The sequence below is a fragment of the Rattus norvegicus genome, chromosome 13, assembly GCF_036323735.1.
Source record: "Rattus norvegicus strain BN/NHsdMcwi chromosome 13, GRCr8, whole genome shotgun sequence".
NCBI classification, from domain to species: Eukaryota; Metazoa; Chordata; class Mammalia; order Rodentia; family Muridae; genus Rattus; species Rattus norvegicus.
Window position 1 is genome coordinate 9,407,792 of NC_086031.1, and position 25,709 is coordinate 9,433,500.

At 37.5% G+C, this 25,709-nt stretch overlaps 1 protein-coding gene across 5 annotated transcripts in view; it reads left to right on the forward strand.

Annotated features, from left to right (window-relative positions):
- Cntnap5a (contactin associated protein-like 5A) overlaps window positions 1–25,709 on the forward strand; it is a 1,008,100-nt gene that overhangs the window by 439,744 nt on the left and 542,647 nt on the right. For all 5 annotated transcript variants that reach the window (XR_005492234.2, XR_005492233.2, XM_039090650.2 and 2 more), the window contains exons 5-6: window positions 11,089–11,292; window positions 19,468–19,652. Coding sequence is in view for 3 of the 5 variants with exons in the window: in XM_039090650.2 (XP_038946578.1) it covers window positions 11,089–11,292; window positions 19,468–19,652 (389 nt within the window). In the remaining 2 variants the exon portion in view is untranslated. The remainder of the gene's footprint in view (window positions 1–11,088; window positions 11,293–19,467; window positions 19,653–25,709) is intronic.

The window sequence follows — 25,709 nt, forward strand, 5'->3', positions numbered from 1 at the left end:
TACTCCTTACTGTTATCCACAAGGCCTTCTCTCCAGCTATATAAAGAACTCATTTTTTGAGAATAGGTCTCTAATATAATCTGGACCTTATCTTTTCATCTAGAGGTGCTAGTTAGTGGGCCCCCAGTACCTTCCTGGCTTTGTCTCTATAGTTCCAGGATTTTAGGTACTTCTGGTTGTTTTTAAGGAATGCTGGAGTCTGAGCTCAGCCAGTCCTCATTGATGCACAGCAAACACTACTGAGTTACATTCCCAGCATTGAAGGTTTTTTTTTCTTCCTAAAGAATATGTTTTATGTGTTTCTGAAGTATGTATCTTGTGTATGATTTTAAGACTTAGAGAGATAAAGTTGCAAAGATGATACAGCTGGCAAGCTACAGCTCTGATGTTCTCTCAAGCCATGGCACTCATTACCCTTGACAGTACAACAGGGCCAAGAGCTCCATAAGTTCATCTTGAAGTTCAGTGAGTACAATACACATAAATGTGTTTATAATATTGAGTGGTAAGGTTTTGTAAAACACAAGAGATTGTAAAAACCTCCCTGCATCTAGCCAGTTACTTTTTACAATCCGGAGTCTTCGAGGACTTTGTTGCTAACTGTTTATGTAAAAAATAAATTATAGAATTTTACTTTTAAGGTAATTACAGAAAATGATGAGTTTTTCTTCCTTTAAAAATTGTTTAAGGATAATTATATATCCTTGAATAGGAAAATAAGTTGTCATTATGAACAATCAATCTAAGAATATTATAATTGCTATTAAATTCAGAAAAAATGTGTTTTGTGGATTCTGGATTTCAAACAAGAAAAATTGTATCCTGTCCACATAGCCCTTCACCTCTCTTTCACCCTGCTAAGATGCTAGATAATAAATTCCTTCCTAGTTGTAATTTAGCAGTCTTATTTCTTTTATATTATAAAAGTAATAACATTTTACAGTATAATTTTTTGTAATAAAAATAGAGAAAGAATAAGCAAGTAACTTATAATAATTTTCCAAGGAGGTTGGCAGATTGATTAGTGGTAAAGAGCTTGCTGGACAAGCATGGAAACCTTAATCAGCACACATTTAAAAAGCTTGGTTCAGTGACACGCTTCTCTGATCTCAGCCTTGGGGTAGAATGGGATCCCTGGAGCTCACTGGCCATTCAGTCTGCTTAATTGTTGAGAACTATGTTCACTGAAAAATGAGAGCTGGAGAGACAGGGGCGGCTGGTAGAAAGAATATGTTCCATGAACAAGAACTTGAATTCTCCTCATCACTTCATAAAATCAGGCACATGAAGCACTCTTGTAATTATAGCACATAAACAATAGAGACAGGGTGATGAAAATCTCAATGATATCCTTAGTAATATTGTCAATTCAGGAACGATCTGGGCTGTGTGAGTCTAAAATATGAGAAAGGGTGCCCAGATCTGAATTGAACCAATCTCACAGCTCCCTGCACTCAAATCCCCTGGGTAGAGAGCTGAACACTCAGAAGTGTGGATAATTCTGAGATCTAAGGACAGACAACCACTTCTGTCCACCTCTGCCCACATCCCTGGTCCAAGAGGAAACTGCAAAGTACCTCTGTATACAGGAATATAGGAGCAGTCAGCTGCAGGAACTGACTGGTTCTGGCAGGTACCTGAAACTGAAGTAAAAAGGTCACATAGTTCCCTGCACCCAGTTCCCATGGGGGAGAGAACTGGAAGCTCAGAAGATCGGACACTCCTGAGAAATCAGGAAAGATGACTCTCTGCCCACATTTCCAGACTCAAGAGGAAATCTTCTAGTGCCCTCTGTACCCACTGGGCACAGGAACATAGGAGAAGTCAGGTGCAGGACAATTCACATTTCTGCCTGGGCCTAGAGCTGAAAGACAGTTGCCAGGAGCACCTACACACTTGAAAGTAGAGCTCTCTGTTCTTAGATCTGGCTGAAAGAAAAACATTCTACAGTGGTGCTGACACACAGGCCTTCAGGAGGGTCAAACCACTGTCAGAGACAGCAAGACAAGCTAATACCAGAGACAACCTAATGGTGAGAGGCAAGCCCAGGAACCTAAGCAACAGAAACCAAGTCTATTTGACATCATCAGAGCCCAGTTCTTCCTCCAAAGCAAATACTGGATATTTAACCACATCAGAAAAGCAAGATGTAGATTTAAAATCACATTTTACATTGAAGAAGGAAGATTTTAAGAAGGACATAAATAACTCCCTTAAAGAAATACAGGACAACACAAGTAAAGAAGTAGAACCTTTAAAGTGGAAACACAAAAATCCCTTAAAGAATTATAGGAAAACACAAACAATAAGTTGAGGAATTGAACAAAACCATACAGGATTTAAAAATGGAAATAAAAACAATAAAGTAAGCACAAAGAGAGACAACTTTGGAGATACAAAACCTAGGGAAGAGATCAGGAGTCTTAGTTCCATAGCATCACTAGCAGAATACTAGAGATAGAAGAGACAATTTCAGGGGCTGGAAATACCATAGAAAACAACAAAACTACCATCAAATATAATGTAAAACAAAAAAGCTCCTAGCCCAAAACATTCAGGAAATCCAGGACATAATGAAAAATCAAACCTAAGGATAATAGGAAGAGAAGAAAGTGAAGATGCCCAACTTAAAGGGCCAGTAAATATCTTCAACAAAATTATAGAAGAAAACTTCCCTAACTTAAAAAAAATGCCCATAAACATACAAGAAGCATACAGAACTCCAATAGATTGGACCATAAAAGAATTCCTCCTGTAAAATAATAGTCAACGGACCAAATGCACAAAACAAGGAAAGAATTTTAAAAGCAGTAAGGGGAAAAGGCCAAATAACATATAAAACCAGACCTATCCAATTTACACCAGACATCCCACCAGAGACTATAAAAAGCCAGAAGTTCTTGGGCAGGTGCTATACAGACCTTAAGAGAACACAAATGTCAGCCCAGGCTACTATATCTAGCAAAACTCTCAATTACCTTTGATGGAGAAAACAATATATTTCATGACAAAACCAAATTTACACAATATCTTTCTACAAATCCAGCCCTACAGAGGACAATAGATGGAAAACTCCAACACAAGGAGGGAAACTACACACTAGCAAAAGCAAGAAATTAATACCTTTGCAACAAAATCATAAGAAGAGAGACACAGAAATAGAATTTCACCTCTAACAACAAAAATAACAGGAAGCAACAATTCCCAAATAAAAAGACATAGACTAACAAGACTGAATAGGGAAAGAGGACCCAGCATTTTGCTGTATACAGAAAACATGCCTCAGAACAAAGACAGACACTACCTGAGAGTAAAAGGCTGGAAAACAACTTTCAAAGCAAATGGTCTGAAGAAACAAGCTAGAGTAGCCATTCTAATATCAAATAAAATTGGTGTTCAAGCAAAACTTATGAAAAAAGATGAGGAATGACACTTCATATTCATCAAAGGAAAAATCTGCCAAGATGAACTATCAATTCTACATATCTGTGCTTTAAATACAAGGGCACCTATATTCATTAAAGAAACCTTACTAATGCTCAAATCACAAATTGCACTTCATACAATAATAGTAGGAGTTTTCAACACCCCACTGGTATCAATGGACAGTATGGAAACAGAAATTTAACAGTGACATAGAGAAACTAACAGAAGTTATGAACCAAACGGATTTAACAGATACTTATAGAACATTTCATGCTAAAGCGAAAGGATATAACTTCTTCTCACCACCTCATGGTACCTTCTCCAAAATTGACCATATAATAGGTCAGAAAACAGTCTTCAACAAATACAGGAAGATAGAAAAAATCTCATGCAGCCTATCAGATCATCACAGACTAAGGCTTGTCATCAATAACGACAATAATAATAACAACACGTACAGAAATAAAAGAGATTAATAAAAGTCTCCCAACCAAAAAGAGCCTAGGACCAGATATGTTTAGTGCAGAATTCTAACAGACCTTCATAACAGACCTCAGACCAATACTGTCCAAATTATTCCACAAAATACAAACAGACAGAGAACTACACAATTCCTTCTGTGAAGCCACAAATATGCTATACCTAATCTACACAAAGGCCAACAAAGAAATAGAACTTCAGACCAATTTCCCTTAAGAATATTGATGGAAAAATACTCAATAAAATTCTTGCAAACCGAATCCAAGAACACATTAAAATGATCATCCATCATGACCAAGTAGGCTTCATTCCAGGGATACAGGGATGGTTCTATATACAGAAATCCATAAATGTAATATACCATATGAACAAACTCAAAGAAAAAACACATTCTTGTTTTATTATATGCTGAGAAACCATTTGACAAGATTCAGCACCCTGTCATGATAAAGGATTTGGAAAGATCAGTAATTCAAGGCCCATATCTAAACATAAAGCAATATACAACAAATGTACAACAGTAGCTAATATTAAACTAAATGGAGAGAAACTTGAAGCAATCCAACTAAAGTCAAGGACTAGACAAGGCTGCCCACTCTCTCCCTACTTTTCAATACAATACTTGAAGTCCTAGCCAGAGCAATCGGACAATGAAAGGAGGTCAAAGGGATACAAATTAGAATGGAAGAAATCAAAATATCACTGTATGAGATGATATGATATTATACTTCAGTGACCACAAAAGATCCACCAGAGAACTACTAAGCCTGATAAATAACTTCATCAAAATGACTGGGTATAAAATTAACTCAAACAAATCAGGAGCCTTCCTCTACTCCAATAATAAATAGGCTGAGAAAGAAATTAAGGAAATGTTACCCTTCATGATAGTCCCAAATAATATAAAATATCTTGGTGTGATTTTAAGCAAGCAAGTGAAAGATCTGTATGACAAGAACTTCAAATCTCTGAAGAAAGAAACTGAAGATCTCAGAAGATGGAAAGACCTCCCATCTTCATGAATCGGCAAGATTTATATAGTAAAAATGGCCACTTATCCAAAGCTATTTACAGATTTAATGCAATCCATATCAAAATTTCAACTCAATTTTTCATGGAGTTAGAAAGAGCAATTTGAAAATTTATTTGAAATAACAAAAAACTAAGGATAGTGAAATCTATACTTTACAGCAAAAGAACTTCTGGGTGAAGCACCATCCCTCACCTCAAACAGTATTACTGAGCAATAGTGATAAAAAAAAAAACTGTATGGTATTGGTACAGAGACAGGTAAGTAGATCTGTGGAATAGAATTGAAGAACCAGAAATGAACCCATACATCTATGATCACTTGATCTATGACAAAGGAGCTAAAACTATCCAATAGAAAAAAGATAGCATTTTCAACAAATGGTGCCGGTACACCTTTAGGTCAGCATGTAGACAAATGCACATCAACTCATTCTTATTGCCCTGCACAAAGCTTAAGTCCAAGTGGATCAAGGACCTGCACATAAAATTAGATACACTCAAATTAATTGAATAAAAACTGTGTAAGAGTCTTGATCACATGAGCACTGGGGAAAATGTCCTGACCAAAACACCAATCAATGGCTTATGCTTTCAGATCAAGAATCGACAAATGGGACCTCATAAAACTGCAAAGCTTCTGCAAGGCAAAGGACAATATCATTATGAAAAATTGGCAACCAATAGATTGGGAAAAGATCTTTACCAATCCTATATCTGATAGAAGGTGAATATCTAAATTATAAAAGGAGCCCATGAAGGTAGACTCCATAGAGCCAAAAACCCTATTACAAATGGGGTACAGAGCTAAACAAAGAATTCTCAGCTGAGGAATATTGAATGGCAGAGAAATACCTAAAGAAATTCAGAACATCCTTAGTCATCAGGAATATGCAAATCAAAACAACCCTGAGATTTCACCTCCCACCAGTCAGAATGGCTAAGTTCAAAACTCAGGTGATAACAGATGCTGTCGAGGATGTAGAGAAAGAGGAACACTCCTCCATTTTTGGTGGGATTGCAAACTTGGAAAACTTCTCTGGAAATCATTCTGGATGTTCCTCTGGAAATTGCACTACCTTAGGACCCAGCTATATGTCTCCTGGGCATACAATCCAAAAGATGCTCCAACATATAAGAAGGACACATGCTCCCCTATGTTCATATCAGCCTTAGCAATCAAAAACAATGACTTCATGAAATTCATAGACATGGATTGCACTAGAAAGTATCATCCTGAGTGAGGTAACCCAATCACAGAAAAACACAGATGGTATGCTCTCACTAATAAGTGGATATTAGCCAAAAATACAATATACAATCCAGAGACCACCTGAAGCTCAAGATGAAGGAAGACTTAAGTGTGGATGCTTCACTCCTTCTTAAAAGGGGGAAAATCTTCATAGGAGGGGATATAGAGGCAAAGTTTGGAGCATTAAGTAAAGGTATGGCCTTTCAGAGCCTTTCCCACATGTGGCCCATATATATATATATATATATATATATATAGTCACCAAAACTAGATAAGACGGATGAAGCTAAAAAGTGCATGCTGACAGGAAACTGATATAGATGTCTCTTGAGAGACACAGCCAGAGAATGTCAAATACAGAGTTGAATGTTAGCATCAAACTACTGAACTGAAAATGGGGACCCTGTCGAAGGAACTAGAGAATGGATTGAAAGAGTTGAAAAGGCTTGCAACCCTATAAGAACAACCAACCAGAGATCCCAGTGACAAAATCACTACTCAACGTCTATACATGGACTGACCCATAGCTCTAACTGCATATGTAGCAGGGAATGGACTTGTTGGGCACCAATGGGAGGGTAAGCCCTTGGTGATGCCTATGTTGAACTCTCAGTGTAAGGGAATGTTGGGAAGGGAGAGTGGATGGGGAGGGAAACAACCTTATAAAGAATGGGAAGTGGATAGGGGGCTTATGTCCCGGTAACCAGGAATGGGAATAACATTTGTTTTGTATATAAAAAAATCGAATAAAGAAAAAAACTTTTTAAAAATGGAATTCATCATGCCTTTACTAAAATCGACTTTTAATAAAGGTAGCAAGGCAGTAAGATCCAGTGAAATGTATCCATGAAAATTGTCATTTCTTTGTAAAGGTGTTATATTGCTGTAAATAAAATCACATGTTTTCAAAGATTAAAAAAACTGCATCCAGAAAAAAAAATCGAAAATATACAAAGAACTCAAGAAGTTAGACCGCAGGGAGACAAATAACCCTATTAAAAATTGGGGTTCAGAACTAAACAAAGAATTCACAGCTGAGGAGTGCCAAATGACTGAGAAACACCTAAAGAAATGTATAACATCTTTAGGCATAAGGGAAATGCAAATCAAAACAACCCTGAGATTTCAGCTCACACCAGTGAGAATGGCTAAGATCAAAAACTCAGGTGACAACAAATGCTGGCGAGTGAGGTAACCCAATCACAGAAAAACACACATGGTATGCATTCATTGATAAGTGGCTATTAGCCCAAAGGCATGAATTACCCTAGATGCCTAGAACAAATGAAACTCAAGAAGGATGATCAAAATGTGAATGCTTCACTCCTTCTTTAAAAGGGGAACAAGACTACCCTTGGCAGGGAATAGAGAGGCAAAGTTAGAATAGAGGCAGAAGGAACACCCATTCAGAGCCTGCCCCACATGTGGCCCATACATATACAGCCACCCAATTAGACAAGATGGATGAAGCAAAGAAGTGCAGGCCGACAGGAGCAAGATGTAGATCTCTCCTGAGAGACACAGCCAGAATACAGCAAATACAGAGGCGAATGCCAGCAGCAAACCATTGAACTGAGAATAGGACCCCCGTTGAAGGAATCAGAGAAAGAACTGAAAGAGCTTGAAGGGGCTCGAGACCCCTTATGAACAACAATGCCAAGCAACCAGAGCTTCCAGGGACTAAGCCACTACCTAAATACTATACATGGACTGACCCTGGACTCTGACCTCATAGGCAGCAATGAATATCCTAGTAAGATCACCAGTGGAAGGGGAAGCCCTTGGTCCTGCTAAGACTGAACACTCAGTGAATGTGATTGTTGAGGGGAGGGCGGCAATGGGGGAAGGATGGGGAGGGGAACACCAATAAAGAAGGGGAGGAGGAGGGATTAGGGGGATGTTTTCCTGGAAGCCGGGAAAGGGAATAACATTCGAAATGTAAATAAGAAATACTCAAGTTAATTTAAAAAAAAAAAAGGAACACAGAAAAAAAATACTTGAAGAAAAATCGTGTTTGCATTGAATGTGGACAGACCTTTTGTTTTTTGTCATGATTCTCTTTAAAAAAAAGGTGAGAAAGAACCAAGTGTCAATATATAAAGTTCACATGTAGCATATGTAAACATGAATGTGCATGAATGGCTACATAAACACATACACACAAACACACACACACACACACACACTCACTCACTCACTCACACACATTACTAAATAATTTCTCCACTGGATATTTTGATAGACATTTGTCAGTTCATCTGTAAGCATATACTTCATAAATTTGTTTATATCAAGACTTCTTGGCTTTCACTATCTGACCTCCTTATTAACAGAATTTGGGATAATATGCCAAACAAAATTCCACTGGCATACATTATCAAGTATGAAGTGATATCATCCAAAGAATTTGGCCAAGCTGTTGTCAAGAAAACTGAGGGTAAAGAACTGGTATTTAAAGGCAGCAGTAGGGAGTAAAGAATGGTAAACAATGAATACACCCAAGTTGAAGTTGAAGTAAGTAAAGTTCCTGTATCTATCAATGGCAATAGTGTGAAGAAAAAAATCAAAATTATAATTTGTAATCATCATTTGAACTTTCCCTGGGAAGAAGTGAATAAATGACTATTCATCCCAGATAGTGAATTGTAGACAGACCAAAGTAAGGACACCACCAAAGTCCAGTTTCACAAACAAAACTTTTATGATTCTTTCAGAGCATTGACATGGTGTTAACTAAAGGGGCATTAGTGGTAATGGTACAACTACTCTACTGCAACCTCCCTCCCTGTTGTGGAAGCTGTGAATACCTCTAATCTGTAACCTCAAATCCCTACATACTAGAATATCACAAGATCAATCCCAGCTAGTAAAGGCAGAAAAGAATTGTGATTGACTTCCAGGTGAAGGTCCCTTGATCTTCCCCTCACGTCCTGTTACTAAGCAAGGTTAATAGTGCCATTCATAAATCTAGCAACCTCAGTATTGTCAACTCTATAGCTATAAGGCTCAGCTAATATCTTTTCTAACTTCATAATGGGTGAATAGGTTATGTGCAGGGAAAACAGGCATACTGCTCAACAAAGCAGCATGTTTTTCAGAAATTAGATAAACAGGGTTACAGTGCCATAGGCACTTGTATCAAGCTTTCAATAAATAACATTTGTTTAGAAATTCTAAGTTTATATTAAACAATGTATGTACATGTTGACAAATTCTATATTATCATATACATTTCTTTAAGATTTATGTCTCAACTAAATCACTATCACAGATAAGAACAAATGCCAAAACATAGTAATGGTGGCTGAATGTTTTACCTAAAACATTAAAACAGTATATTAACAGTCCAAGTAAGGCAATAAAATCATATTACCTCTTTGTGAAATCATCAGTCTCCATACTGTCTAATATTTCCCACCAAACCCCTGAGAATCTTCAGAATTCTTAGGATATGATTCTAGAAAAGAGTGCATTAATCAAGAGTTGCCATAATAAAGGCTATCTCCTTTTCAATCATAGCCTGGAGTTTAGGATAAAGAGATCAGATGTTCAAAAGTTAGAATCAAATTAGCAAGAAGGGTAAGTCATAAAAGGTTATTACACACCAGCACTGGTCCAGAAAAGCCTGATGCAGGTGCATGTGGCATTAATAACCTGTCTCCTTATGCACAGGATGGCAGATAGAACATGGGCTTGGACCTTTATGTTAGATCACATAACTCAATCAGGCCACAGTTCCCTGTAACTCTCACTGAGGCAGATGTTAAGAGACAATTTGTCTGCCACCTCCAAAAGTATTTACAATATAAGGTAATTTATTTGTTCCAAGGATAGGGCCAAAATTCCTCAGAGGTATTTCTTTACAGGAGCTGCTCTCTGAGGAGGCTCCTGTTGGATGTCTCATTATCCCTTGCATAGCAGGTATATATTTTTCTCACTTTCCCTACATTTCTCTTTCCTAATGCTATGAAGTTCCTCTCCATTCTTTAAAGTAATCTTATCATTAATTCTAAGTTCCATTGTTTCTAGATCTCCAGTTACTGCATTGTAAGAATTCGAGAATCACTAAAAGAAGAACTCAGATTTGAATAATATGCAAACACAAAGAGCATTTCTTCTGCAGAAAAAGCCATCATGTGGAGTTTACCTATCTAAGCAAAATGGTGACCACAAGGGGAGCTCACAGGTCACTTTTAAAGACAGTTAGGGTTTTTCTAGTTGCAGTTGGGTCACCATTACCAGGATTGGTTAAGCTATTGCTATGTGGTATCTGTACACTTCTGATTGCTTCATACCTCAAGGGAGGAAGAGAGAGTTACCTTACCGTAACTTTTTCCATATATGTTGTAAGCCTCTGGCCAGATGTTGGGACAATTGCTGATTCACTGCCTTTTTGATGTGTGTGTGTGTGTGTGTGTGTGTGTGTGTGTGTGTGTTTGTGTTTTCCAAGAAGCCTTGGTTGTCCTTCCAGAAAATTGAAGCTTAAGGCCTAACATGGCTGTCTGTTCTAATATGGAGTGAGTTAGGTTCTCTCACTATTTTCTCTAATGCGCTCCCTCTCACCTGAAGGACCAATCATTGCCTTGAGCCTTTCCTACTTAATATAAATAATTGGAGGGAATTATGTGACAGCTCCGTTTCTGGACCTGCTACTGTTCTTGTTTTGTTCAATAATCACTAATAGGTGTTTCTACTTCAGTGTGGCATGTATGATCAGCTTACAAATGAAGGATTCCTTGGACTCTATGTAGGTTGGTTCTATTCTGTGTCCCTCCTTGTAGGAGAGATCGTACAGAATTCAGGAATATTTCTATGAACTGAGCAGCATCAAAGATGAAAAACAAAAATAGCTGCTGTAGGAAACACACTAATGTTCCTTTCTCTCTTCTCTCTGCTCTCAGGATCAGATGTAGCTGACTTTGATGGCCGGAGCACACTTTTATACAGGTTCAATCAGAAGACGATGAGCACGCTCAAAGATGTGATCTCCCTGAAGTTCAAGAGCATGCAAGGAGATGGGGTTCTCTTCCATGGAGAAGGACAACGTGGAGACCACGTTACCCTTGAACTCCAGAAGGGCAGGCTAGCTCTATACTTGAACCTGGGTAAGGTCAGACCTATGCATATAATGTGTATAAGATTGTTGAGGACAGAGGTGAAGCTAGGATATCTTCCTCAAGGACTGCCCCTTCTTTTTGTGTCAGTCTCTCTTTGAATTTGTAGCTTACTGATTTGACCAAGCAGACTGACAAACAAACCCCAGGGATCCTTCTGTCCCTACTTCCCCTTCCTACCCTCAGTCCATGAAGCATGAGTTGGGACTGCTTGCTTTTTATCTGCATTCTAGGGGTTGAATTCAAACCCACAGCCTTGTACTGACTTGCCACTCATTGGATATCTGTGGTTGAAAAAAAGGCAAAGTTAATCTGAAGTGGGACAATCTTCATATTTAGGTTTCACAAAGGCTGCAAGTTAGAAATAGAAACACAGAGATAAAGGATGTAGGTACTTTTAGATCACTGAACCCTGAATTATATGTTGTTACAATTGGTTTCCTTCTTTCTAATTTTTTTATAGTTTCAATATAGAAGGGAGATGTCTCCAAACTGACAGGTTTAAAGATTAGCTTAGAGGGGAAAATAGTTCTAAACATCATAGCTGCTTTCAGTTTGTGTGTGTGTGTGTGTGTGTGTGTGTGTGTGTGTGTGTGTGTGTGTTTTGTGTTGAAAGAACATTAGCAGATGCACATACATGTGCACACACATGTGGAGCTCTCTGTGTAATATTGCCTTGAGACAAAGTCTCTTACTGACCCAAAAGCATATTTGAGTCTAGGTTGGGTCATCAGCAAGTCCTTAAGATCTACCGATTTCTGTCACTGAGTGCTGAGGTTATAAGTAATCATGGTCATGCACACATTTACTACTACTACTACTAATAATAATAATAGTAGTAGTAGTAGTAGTAGTAGTAGTAGTAGTAGTAGTAGTAGTAGTAGTAGTACATGAGTTGTAAGAATACAAATGCAGGACTGCAGGTGTTCATACTTGACTTTTTTTCAAGGAAACTACAACACATGGGATCATCTTCACACATATCAATTGGACTCAGTGTTGTGCTATGAAAGGGATCTATTCCATTTTTCTATTTACTTTGTCTTTATGCAAGTAGAACAGCAACTAATTTCAAATATTTCATTTACATGGTGGTACTTATTTTTTTCTTTCTTTCTCTCTTTCTTTCTCTCTTTCTTTCTCTCTTCCTTTCTCTCTTTCTTTCTTCCTTTCTCTCTTTCTTTCTTTCTTTCTTTTGTAGAGATATCATTCTGTGATACCAGACAATATTTCTATGTATGGGAAACTACAGCATAACTTCTTAATATCTTTTAATCTATATATTTAACATAATTTTTCAGAGCTCAACTCTAAAGTAATTTTTAAAAAAAAATTATATGTACCTATTATATATTACTTTTCATAAAAGCCTTCTATATCCAAAATAATGCAAAACAAAAAAACCCAACCAAGGAACCCAACAAAAACACCTAATTGATGGGAAAAAAAACAAAAAAAAAACCAAAAAAAACCCACTTGTTTTGTTCTTCTTAGTGAGAGGTACTGTCTGCATATGCTAATGAAAACTAACCCCAGGCCTTTCCTTTGTTAGAATGGCCTGTCCCTTGAAGGGTGAGCCTGGGAACTGAATAGCAGCTGTTCAATAAAGAGTATGTTCCTGCCTTTCTACAGTAGAATTGTTTTCCCTGTCTGAGTGAGCTGTTCCCTTGGACTAGCTTCACTGCCAGTAGGTCTGCATTCATTGGACCCAAGTTCTCACCTGGGGAGAAAAGGAAGGGATTCTCTTAAGCCTTCTCATGGAATAAAGGAAAGGAAAGACAGGTCCCGGGAGGTAGGTGCTGAGTTCATTTGTGCACAGAGGAAGACAAAATGACCTCTTCTTTCATGAAAAAAAAAGCAAACAGATAAAATGTGTGTTGTAGAAAAAAGAAGTGGCTTTTTGTATTTTAAAATTGATAAAATGCATTGATTTATTTTTACTGTTGTGGTGTGTCATAGTACAATTGTCATGGCACAAAGGGCAGAGGACAGTTTGCATGGGTTTGGTCTCACTTTTTTCTATGTGATTGCCTACAATCCCATTAAGGTCAACAAGCTCAATGGCTTATCCCTTTACTCTGTTGAACCATCGTTCTAGGCCCCAGAGGGGCTGCTTTGTGAGATTCCTTTCCTTTTTACCCTTTATTATGTATTAATATAAAGGAGAAAACACATTGTTCTTAGTATTTATTATATAATAAGCAGGAATGTATAGTTTAATACAAGGTACAAGCTCCAAGATACACAGGGACATCAACACAAGCTATATTTTAGTCATCAAGAATGTCCATTGTACATGTTAGCTCCCAACAGCAAACAATGTGGGCCTTTATTCTGATCCTTCTTCAGTGGCAGCACCAGTTATCTGCTTGGTCTTCCCAGTAAATATAAGGAAAATAAGTAGGAAGTACCAACACATTTCCAAGATTTATTTGTAAGATTGATGCCTGACATATAAGATGAATACAAAATATGCTTTGCAGAGTTGACTCTGTTTCTAACTTTCTTGTAATATCACCCTAAGTAACTGAATTCAATTTCCAGTCCCTAACCTTGTACTTGCTTTCAATCCCAGTATTGGGCAGGAGATACAAGGAACCCTGGGTCTTGATAGCCATTCTCCCTAGCTTATTTGGTAAATTGTAAGCCAGTAGCAAACTTTGTTTCAAACAAACAAACAAGAAAAAAAATCCAAAACAACAAGGTGGAGAATAATTAAAGAACAATACTGGAGATTAAGCATGTGCACACGTGCGCGCGCGCACACACACACACACACAGAACCATACTTGCACACGCACACAGAATAACAATAAGGAAGATAGCTAAACTAGAGACAGCACACTGTTCTTCAAGTGGCAGCTTGTTTTATCTAATGCGTGCTGTGATCGTTGGGCAGAACTGGTTCTGTGATGAAATTTCACTAGGTAGTTGCCTTGTCCTATTTTCCAAGTATAGTACACAGATTTAAAAAAAAATTACTCTCTGGGCATGAGATTTTACTCTTCATGGAGGGGTAGAGTGTCTTCCCTCCCAACATTCAAAGGATTCCTTTCAATACCTATGGCAATCTGCCTTCTGTAGAATTACAAAGGTAAGAACAACACGGGGACATGGAGAATTAAAGAACAGAATGGAGTGGCTGGTGAACTGTGGTTAAGTTCTGAGCAATACATCAATGGAGCATGCAAGTTACTCATCCTTACAAAAGTTCAGTGTTTTTGAACTGAAGTGGAATATTAGGAGATCCCAGCAAAAATAGATTCAGAATAATGAAAATCTTGCCAAAAACAGTAACAAAGCTAGGTGTCATTTAGGGGCCAGGTTCAGGCTCAGAGGCTAATGCTATAGACTCTATGACAACTTGTTAACACAGTGGCAACTTTAATTAACTCTGCAAAAACCAGTGATCATATATTCTATAGCTCCTTTGAATTTTAGACATCTTATTAATCAATTAACATGTATACATAAAATAATGATCAAATCTTCCAAAAGGCCTTTTCTACTTTTCAAGTGTCTACATTCAGCTAGTTTAATATATATGCATATGTATATCACATTTAAGACATATGTCAATCTTAGCCAGTATTTCCTTTTTGTTTTGTTATATTGGGAGACAGAGGCTCCTGCATCCAGACTGGGTTTTAACCTTGCTATGTAGCTGAGAAGGAACTGGAACTTCAGGTCCTTCTACCTTTACCTCTGGACTTCTAAGATTATAGTCACCACATATCTGGTTTATGCAGTGCTGGTCTTAAAACCCAGGATCTTTTGGATATTATGCAATTTGACAATTATAATACTTTGACAATGGAGACACATCTCCATTCTCTATATATGTTATTTCTAACTGTATTCTATGATGACTGTTTATTATGTAAGATCCCATAACTGTACACCTTTGAGTTACCTAGTTTTCTAACACTGTAAATCATATCAAACTATATGTCTGCATCAAACAGTATACTAATAACTATCAGGTAGATGGTCAATATCTGTGTTTAAGCTATGAAGGTGATTGTTCAAGGTGATCTTAAGTTCATTAGAACTGATTGTGAAGGAAGACAGATATTTTAGTCACTGTCAACATATATGAAAAGTTCTTCATAAATTCAATAATTTATGAAATAGGCACATGATAAACTAAGTATTCATTATCTGTTGTTGTGCTAAAATACCTGACCAAAGGATCTTGGGGAAGAAAGGGAGGGAGGAAGGAAGGAAGGAAGAAAGGAAGGAAAGAAGGAAGGAAGGAAGGACTTATTATACCTCGTAAGTCATGGTACAGTCCATCATGGTAGACATGATGTTTATGGCTACATTACATCAGCAGTCAGGAAGCAGAACAAGAGATGAATGTTCATACTCAGTTCACTTTCTCCTCCTGACTCACTCCTGGTCCTCAGCCCACATTACTTGTGCTCCACTTTGAAGGTGGGTCTTTCTACCTCAACCCTGTCTTAGAAACTCACTCACAGATATTTCCAAATATTTGACTTCTAGATGATTCAAAATTCTGAAAAGCTAGCAGTAAAAGTAAGCAATAAGCTGAACACTATTGGTCTACAGGTTGTATTTTTCATTCCCTTCTTCTAAAATATTTCTACTTTCTTCAAGCTTTGTAACATTAATTAAATCATAGCACCTGTCCACCTACTAAAGCACATCACAGAAAATCATTATGAGAACACCTTTATATGGTAGGAAAGTCAGAGAAGCTAGACAATAGTGAGAAGCATGGACTGAGCAACTCATGCTGGATTTCCAATTACAGAATTTATTATGTTAGTGATACGTAGTGAGTTGGCCTATCATTTTAAGAAGGCAGGTGGTGCTGACATGGGATCATGTCATATGGAATGAATTCCCTTGGTTATAGTGTTCTCACTTGGGCCCTTAGGAGACCACTCGTGAGTCCTGCATATAATAAAAGCCTGCTACACCACCATGTCTTCCCTGTCCTAGAAAACCTAAACAGCTGTTAAGTCAAGTAGGGCTGAGCATTAACTGATTTTTAAGGTCTTTGTGTAAGTTAAACAGCTTTTATGCAAACAACCATGTATTATTTTTTCTGAGTTGTGATGAGGAATGATTGAAACAATGTATGGAAGTGTTTAGAGATATAGCCCAGTGGTTATGAGCACTACTTTTTCTTGGAGAGAACTGGAGTTGGGTCCTGGGATCTATGTCAGAGCTCTCATACCTGTCTACAATTCTAGCTCCAGGAGATCCAATGCCTTCTTCTGGCCTTCATGGATTCACATAGATCCACATACAATAAAATAATGAATTGTTTAAAAATACAAAAGCAATATGAGTAATACCATTACCTATGTAAGAAAATTGATAAGTTTGAAAACATGATTATTAAGTAAAGTGTTTGCTGCTCAGGATGAGTGTCTGAGTGTTGGCCTGTTCACCTTCAGAATCCATAATGAAAGACTGGGTTTGATAGCAAAAGTTGTAAACTCAGTACTGGGGAGGCAGAAACAGGTAGAATCCTGGAATCCTCTGTACACACTCACACACACACACACACACACACACACACACACACATATTCTAATCATAAATACTTAAGATGCTGACTTAGAGATGTCTCAGCCATTAAAAGCACATTTGCTTTTACAGAGGAACTGAGTTCAATTCTGAGGACCCACATGGCAGCACACAACCTTGGATTAATTCTAGTCCTAAGGAACTCAATGTCCTTCATGGACTCATAGTATTTATTGATGTTTTTGCATAGCTATGTTTTTTATGCACTTGCCCATTTCTATTCCACTTGTTTAAACCCAGTGTTTAGAATTTTAAGTTATTAGATATCATATTTAATGATATTTTAAATATCATTAGATATTCTATTTTTATTCATCTAAAATATAGTTTTCACTCATTAATATTTACAATATTAGAACTTCATATATGTACTTTAACATCTATCATATTTTTTTGTTTATTTTACATGTATGTTTAATCTTTATCCAAAATACTGAACATTGTGTTCATTATTAAAATCATTAGCCTTTTTTCAGTGATTTACTAATTTATTCTTGTAGAATACATTTTCAGAAAGCAAATGATTAGGGCCAAGAAGTAATGCTCCCTGTTCTGACTTGGACTTTACCATGTAGATTGCTTTGTCTGCACTTCAGTAACCCTTGTTTTAAAGATGTCCATCTGAGATAGCATATTAACAGGAATCTGATAGCGCAGACTGTCTACCTTCCTGAATAAAGCAAGAAACATCTGGGTTTATAAATGCAAAATGAATTAATGGTAAAATAGGCTAGGGTATTTCTTCTGATCTCAAAGCAGGGATGGGTTGTTATGAAAAAGGTTGTTATGTTGATTCCTTTTTCTTTTCTGTTTTTCATATGTTCACATGTTAAACATGTGTGTGCAGAGTTTTTCCTTTGTTTGTTTGTGGGCACACATGCATGTGGGTGATAATGCATCTGTATGAACCTGCAAATGGAGGCCCACCATTGATGTTGAAAATCATCCATCATTGTACTTCATCTTTATTAATCAAGGAAGGTCTCTCAGTTCAACCCAGATCTCCATAAGATGGGGTGTCTTGTGAGGCAGTTTACACTGGAATACTCAGTGTCCACTGTCCAGAGCTGGAATTACAGTGAGTCACCACATTAATTTACTAGGGTTTCTAGTGATCTATAATATGGTTCTGGAGCTTGCAAAGCAAGAACGTAGACTGCTGAGCTATTTCCCCAGCCCTCAAATAGTGAGTCTCAATAAAAATATATTCAGTACTAAAGTAACTGAAAGAGAAAAGCAACATTCAAAAAGTCATAGAACAGGAAGATAACCTCAAAGTTTATACTGACAAAATCCAAATTGTTGTCAAACAAATGGTCAAATGTCAGAGAATATGGTTTATAAGAATGAAGAGATTGCTCAACTCTATACCAAGAGAAATATACACTAAGTTACTTAAAGGGGTGGCTCAATGGGTCAAGTGTTTGCCACATAAATGAGAGAATCTGAATGTGGATCACCAACACCTGCTTAAAGCCAGACTCTCTATAACTTTGTAAAAGTTTTTACTGCAGGATGAGAGAAAGAGATAATAGAGAATCTCCAGACGTTTATAGGAGGGTTACTCAGGGATAATAAGGGGTAAACAAGATACCCTGTGTGAAGCAAATTGGAAGGTGAAGACTGATGTTCAAGGTTGTCTCTGACTTCCAAAGGTGCATCTTAGTACACACCACACACACACACACACACACACACACACACACACACACACACACACACACACACCTAATATGTTAAAATTACTCAGAAATATAATTGTGCCTAACAGATAGTCATAAATTATAGCAGGAGTTTAAGTTGGCATAACTTTTAAAGATGCTGAACCAGCAGCAGACATTAAATTTTACATTGCTGCTAAACTAACCTTCCTTCTGTGCAGTAATCTTACACAGAGTCTGGGAGGGTGCTGGTAGCCTTGTCGGTCAGCCTTCTTCTGCTGAAAATCCTTACACACACACACACACACACACACACACACACACACACACACACACACGATTTATAAAGATTTAAAAATACATGACAGCTTCAGATTAATTTTAAGACAAAATCTGTGTGATAGTGGCAGCGATTACATTTTGGTGGAGGGACTCAGTTCATACAGTAAGTAGTTAAAAGTTGCATCTAAAATGTTGAGGGGTTTTTGTTTGTTCTGTTTGTTTTTCTGTTCCTTTATGCACAGTCACACTCTTTATGGCCACTGGCTTGCTCCAAAGTTGGTCAAGATCTGCTTTCTTCATTCACAATCCTCAAAAGTCGATTTGTGTATATTTAATTGCTTTTTTAAGCATAGAAACTTCTTTTAATTTTATTCCTGTGGTCAATAGTATAAACATTCCTGTCACCATGCAAATGCTGATGTCCTGAAAACCTGGGATAGCTTATATTTTCTGTCAGTAGAGTCTGGACCTGGGCTCCGAAATCAGAGGGAAAAACCTATGTATGACTCCTAGTAAATGGCCAGTAATATGCAAGGTAGAAGGACAGCTCTAGCTGGGTTTGTTTGAAGAAGCCTCAGGTAACCAGCAATCAATGCTGTTGATGGGTAGGATTCAAAGATGCTGTAGCTAAGACTCCATTCTTTTCTTCCTCCCTGTTCAGATGACAGCAAAGCTCGGCTGAGCAGCACAGTGCCCTTGGTCATCATGGGTAGCCTTCTAGATGATCAGCATTGGCATTCAGTTCTCCTGGAGCGAGTGGGCAAGCAGGCAAACTTCACTGTGGACATGAACACACAGCACTTCCAGACCAAGGGTGAGACAGATGCTCTGGACATAGACTATGAGGTGAGTTAGTCCTTCCCATGGCTTCCCAGGAATAAAGGGAGGTCTGTAAATAGAGTGCTTAAGCATCTTCGTCTGGGTTAGGCTACAAGGGAGGAGTTTCCCAGGAAGATCTGCACTGAGGTCTAGAAATGCTTTGGTCAAGCTTTGTTTCCCTGATAAGGTATCAAATGTATAAGTTAAAAATCAATACTTCTTTTTACTCTCCATGAATATATGTGTATGTATGTATGCACGTGTATTTGTATGTTTATGTGTATATATGTATACATGCATGCATGCATAATGTATGTATGCATGTATGTATGTATATATGTATTCTACTATACTCTGTCCAAAAAAAAATGGCAAAAAGTGGTTTATTTCGTTTTTATGATTCCTGATTAGAATCCAAAATTTTGGAGAAGTGAAAGCAAGAACTGGAATCCTAGTCAATCACAATTCATGCACAGTGAAGAGAAAAGAAAATAAATGCATTTTTCTCCCTTGTTTATTCTCAAGTAGGTTTCTTAACATTTGTGCAGTACAGGGCCCAACCCACATGATTTCAGAGACCACATTCAGAGTGATTATCCCTACCTTGATCAGCCATCAAAACAATCTCCCTATAGACCAGAAAGAGCTCAGTCTAAAAAAGGCTCAACTGATTCTCTCTCAGGGTGATTCTAAGTTGTAGCAAGTGGACATTTAAAGCTAACAATAAATATGTACATGTGTCTTTAAATTTTTACATATATGTGGTGTGCTTATGTGTGTGCGTGTGTGTGTGTGTGTGTGTGTGTGTGTGTGTGTGTGTGTGTGTGTGTGTAAGAAAAACAAAAATTTGCAGAGTTGGTTTCTGAGAGTACCCTGGCTGTCAAGCTCTCTTTCAAGTTCTGGCTCCAGAAGGGCATTAGAACTAGCACTAATTTATCTCAGTGGCTCCATGATGCCCCTATCTACTTTCTGACCTGCTGTCTGTGAGTCATCCAAACATGACACCCTGTCAGGCTGCCCTACCCTCATCCACAGCTCTCTTGGCTGGTTTCCACCATGCCAAGCATATACATCCCAATTCTGTGGTGGGCCGGGTGCATCTGGCCACCATACACTCTCTTGAACTCAATTAAGTCACCACATGAAAGAGCACACCACACAATAAACTCATCCAATTGATAAGATGTAATTTGCCCATCTAGACAACATAAAATACTGTGCTCATCCAACCCTTAAGGATAATCACTACAATCTGTAATATGTGCAGAGAAGAATCATTTATCCTTGAGCAATTTCCATTAGTTGGAATAATAAAAGTTACAGAAAATACCAAGAAAATCTCAGCATGAGCTAGCAAGATGGCTCATCCAGTAAAGGGATATGTTGTCAACCCTGATGACTTGAGTTTAATTCTCAGAGTCACATACTAGAAGTCTAATTTAAAAATTTCAGGTGTTTTAAAATCTGGGTTTTCAGAAGGCCTCATTAACTATTAGGTTATAACTGTGTTAGAAACTGAACCCAGATCCCTGGTGGAAAATATCAGTGAAATGTATCAAACTACACCACAAAAAAGGGCACAGATCTTGTAGTTCAATAGTTTGTGTACCATAAAGTAGGGTATCCAATGGACTGTAGAGAGAAGGATGGGTCTCTTGGCGTTGGGGCAGAAGGAAACAGGACATTTTGTTCAGAGAAAGAGGTACAAGATTTCCAGCAGGAGACTCCAATTAGTCTTGAAAGAAGGATCCAGTTAACCTAACTAAAAGCTGTATTAGTTAGTGTTTTGCCTCTGTTAACAGACACCAAGACTAAAGCAACCCTTATAAGGGAAATATTTAATTATGTCTGGCTTACAGCTTCAGAGGTTCAGTCTATTATCATCATGGCAAAATCATGGCAGTGTCCAGAGAGGCATGGTGCAGGAGGAGCTGAGAGTTCTATGTCTTTATCTGAAGGCCTCTAGGAGAAGACTGCCTTCCACATAGCTAGGAAGAAGGTTTTCAGACACATATCCACAATGACATACTTCCTCAACCAAGGCCACACCTACTCCAAGAAGGCCCCGTGTACTCCAATAAGGCCACGCCTCTTAATAGTGTCACTCATTGGGCCAAGAAAATTCAAAACACCACAGAAGATAAGTTGTAGGTTGTATGTATCAGGCTCCAAATCAGAAATGTCAAGAAACATAGTGTGTAAGGTTTAAAACAGTAACAGTGCTTTGCAGAAATTCGTTAAGTACAGGAGGAACAAAGGTTAGATTTTCAGAAATTTTGAAAGTTGCTTAATAGACATGTTCATTATTAAAACATAAGTTACATAAATATGATTAAACAAGTTGAGCATTATATTAAATACATTTTTGAAGAAATACATTTGTTAATTTGTAATTATATTACCATGTAGTCATTTCTCATTTACCTCTTTACACACCAGAATTGCTGTAACTTCTTTGTCTGGAGAAGGTAGTATACCAAGATGATGATAAGCACTGCAAGCTCAGGTTTGACTCACTGTTTTATAGATGTCCCAGGCCAGGAATCAGCAAACCTTATTTATGTCTGATTCAAAGCCCATTTTCTATGGCTTAGTTGGTGAAGATCAATGTGTGTGTGTGTGTGTGTGTGTGTGTGTGTGTGTGTGTGTGTGTGTGTGTGAATGTATCTGTTCCTTGGGGTTGAACCTGCAGGCATTCATATGCTTGGAGGCTATTCTATCAGTAAGCTATATCATCAGTCCTTTTTCATTTTTAAAATTAATTTTATTTAAAATCATCATATTAAGACAGGAGTCATGTAGCCCAGACAGGTTTTGAACCTTCTTATACTACAAATCCATCCTCCTCTACTTCTTGAGTACTTGGTATGCACTTCCCAATCCCCTCCGTGTGGTGCTAATAATCTAACTTTACCAAGAAAGCTATATCACCAGCCCGTATTTTTTTTAAATTCAAGAAAATATGCCACTCATTATCTGCCATAGGTTACTGATTAAGTGAGATTATAGCCTTTTAGACTATAATAGTCCTACCCTATTAGACTACTTTTTGGCATTCTTAAACGTTAAAAAAAGAAAAGGAAAATAAAGAAAAAATGTGATAAAGATTTAAATTATAGATAAAATTTTAGAAAATTATACTGTACAGGTTCAAAACCATTCTATAAAAAAATGCTTGCCATGCTACTATATAACAAAAGCAAATACATTGCTTATCATTACTAAGTCATATGCAACAGATTCTTTATTCAAAATAAGCTCATGAATTTGTCACACACACGTATACTTATACTTGTAAATACTTGTCCAGTGCCTCTCTGTGTGTGTGCCTGTGCCTGTGTGCCTGTGCCTGTGTGTGTGTGTGTGTGTGTGTGTGTGTGTGTGTGTGTGTGTAAGTGTCCCTCAGGTAGGACAGCAAAATTCTAAACCATTACTACCATTCGCATGGGACAATGAGAGTCAGCATATAGGAATAAGCTACAGGATACAGAGAGAAGCTAAGTGAGTACATATTGCCCTTGAAGAGGACTTGAGTTTAATAGTAGCATACATACAGGGTGACTCACAACTGCCTGTGTCTCCAGCCACAGGGAATCTTATACCTTACCCTGGCTTCTTCAGATATTTACACTCACATTCACAAATTCCCCCTCTAAAAATATACAAATATCCTGTTTTTTAAAAATAAAAAGGGTATGTCAAAACTATCTGATGAAATATATATAGGCCTTTATAAGTAATGTAAATCATAGTAAATAAAGAACACTGAACAACCATTACAGGACATGTTGTAATTCTAAATATTTGTTTTAGGGGCCAGGCCATTTATAACTACTAAAAATATATTAAATAGAACCATCTCAGGCTTCATCCAGATCTACTGAGTCAGAAATTCTGGGTGAGGGATTCAGTTGTCTATGCTCAGAAATCTTGAAGTCAATTTTTGAGACCCTCTATTGTCTAAAGGCCATATCTTGCCTCTTTCTGTCTCTGTCTCTGTCTCTGTCTGTCTCTCTCTCTCTCTCTCTCTCTCTCTCTCTCTCTCTCTCTCTTTCTCTCTCTTTCTCTCTCTGTTTCTGTCTCTCTCTATCACTGTTTGTCTCTCTCTTTCTCTCTGTTGCAAAGATTACATGTAGCTTGGGCTTACTCATGAGTGAAACAAATATGTGAATGATGTTTGGATAATTGTCAAGTTATGTTAAATGTGAAGTTGACAAGGTCTACAATCATCTGGGAGCAAGCCTACAAGCAAACCTATAAGTGATGATCTAGATTAAGTTAGCATGTGTGTAATGTTGATTTTTTTGGTCAGGGTTACTATTACTATGATAAAACACCATGACCAAAGCAGTCTGTAGACAAATAAAGTTTATTTTACCATATACTTCGAATTATATGTCTATCATCATGGGAAGTCAAAAATGAAAGACAAGGCAGGAACAAGACAGCAGAGAGCCTCAAGAAACCATGCTTACTGGCTTGCTCCTTGACCCTTACTCAGACAGCTTTGCTATGTATGTCAGGTCCAGGGCCACCACCTCATGAGTGACGCCACTCACTGTGAGGTGGGATTTCCAATAACAATCATCAACCAAGGCAATGTTGTACAAGCTTCTCCACAAGCAAATTTTGAAGGGGAAAAATTTTATTAAGGATCACTCTGTCCCAGTGACCATAGTTTATGTTAAGTTGACATATAAGCAGCCAGAGCATAGAGTTTCTTAAATTAATTTTGCTGGGAAGCCATCTCTGAGAATGTCACTCTCCCATGGGATAAGATGGTAACCTATATTATAAGGAAAATCTGAGCTGAGTACAAACACTATCATTCTGTTTCTGTCTCATGGCTGTGGATACCATGTGACTATTGAGTCAACTCATGCTCCCCTTACTGGGATTTTCCTTCCATAATGGATTGTATACCTGAATGATGAGCAGAAATAAATCCTTCCTTCCTGAAGTTGGTTTATCAGGGTATTTTATGAGCAAAAGAAAATAAACTATAAGGGACTGCTAGGTAGTGAATAGGAAACACTTGAACAAAATTTAAGACCCTGGTGGTATAGGGGAATAAAATTAAGGAAAAAGAAATAATGGAAAAATTAGGAACAGTAAGTTTTTCTTTTTCCAGTCATCATCACAAGCCTTAAGAAACCTTGTTTTCTTTGATGCCAACTTCTGTTCAGTATTGTAGATAATATATGTCATTCAGTAACTTCAAAAAACACATTGACATCATTTAACTCAAAATGCAAGCTACCGGATAGCTGGAAAATATTTGAGTGCCCATAAATTTCCTATGGCACCTTGTTTAATTGATTAAAGAAACAAAAGAGATCACAGTGAATTAGATATTCCTCAAACAAAGCGACATCTTTAAAGAACATGAAGGCAACATTAAGAAAGAAAAACTATAAAGTACTTATTTACTCTCACCATTCTTTTTCTAAATATTTTAATGCTCATGGTCACTGTTCTAAAATGTATTTTATTACCTACTTTACTATTCATTTACTATCCTGTTTGTCCATGTATGATCTCATTAGTATAGATAGTTTATGAGTTCATAACTGTGTGACATTGAAATTAATGTTAGGGAAACTTAGATAGGTCCCTCAGTTTTTGAAGTTGAAACTTCTTCCTTTAGGTGTGTCTTTCCTCATGAAAAGACAATTCTTAAGGATGAAAACCCTTCAAATATTCTTCTCCAGTAATGACAGCTTCAGGATCCTCAAAATTTTGCCTCAATTTGTAGACAAATGGCTCTAGACATCATAAAAAAGACATACCAAGGATGGTGGCAGACTCCAATTGCACTGGATGACAAGAATTATATGTCAGACATCTCAAGCCTTGAAGAAGCACCTCAAAGGTGGTATAAGTAAGAAAGATCCTTTTGGGTGGAGAGCAATGTTCTATTTAGCTCTTTACCACCCACAAGCTCGTATGAACCTAGAAACACAACATTTCAGTTCCTCAAAAGCAAAACCATTGCAGCTCTTTGAATGAGCTTGACACAGCTGTCCATGTTGAGAGTGGTTTCCATCACAGTGCTTTCTGTTAAATAGAAACCACCCTCTAGCC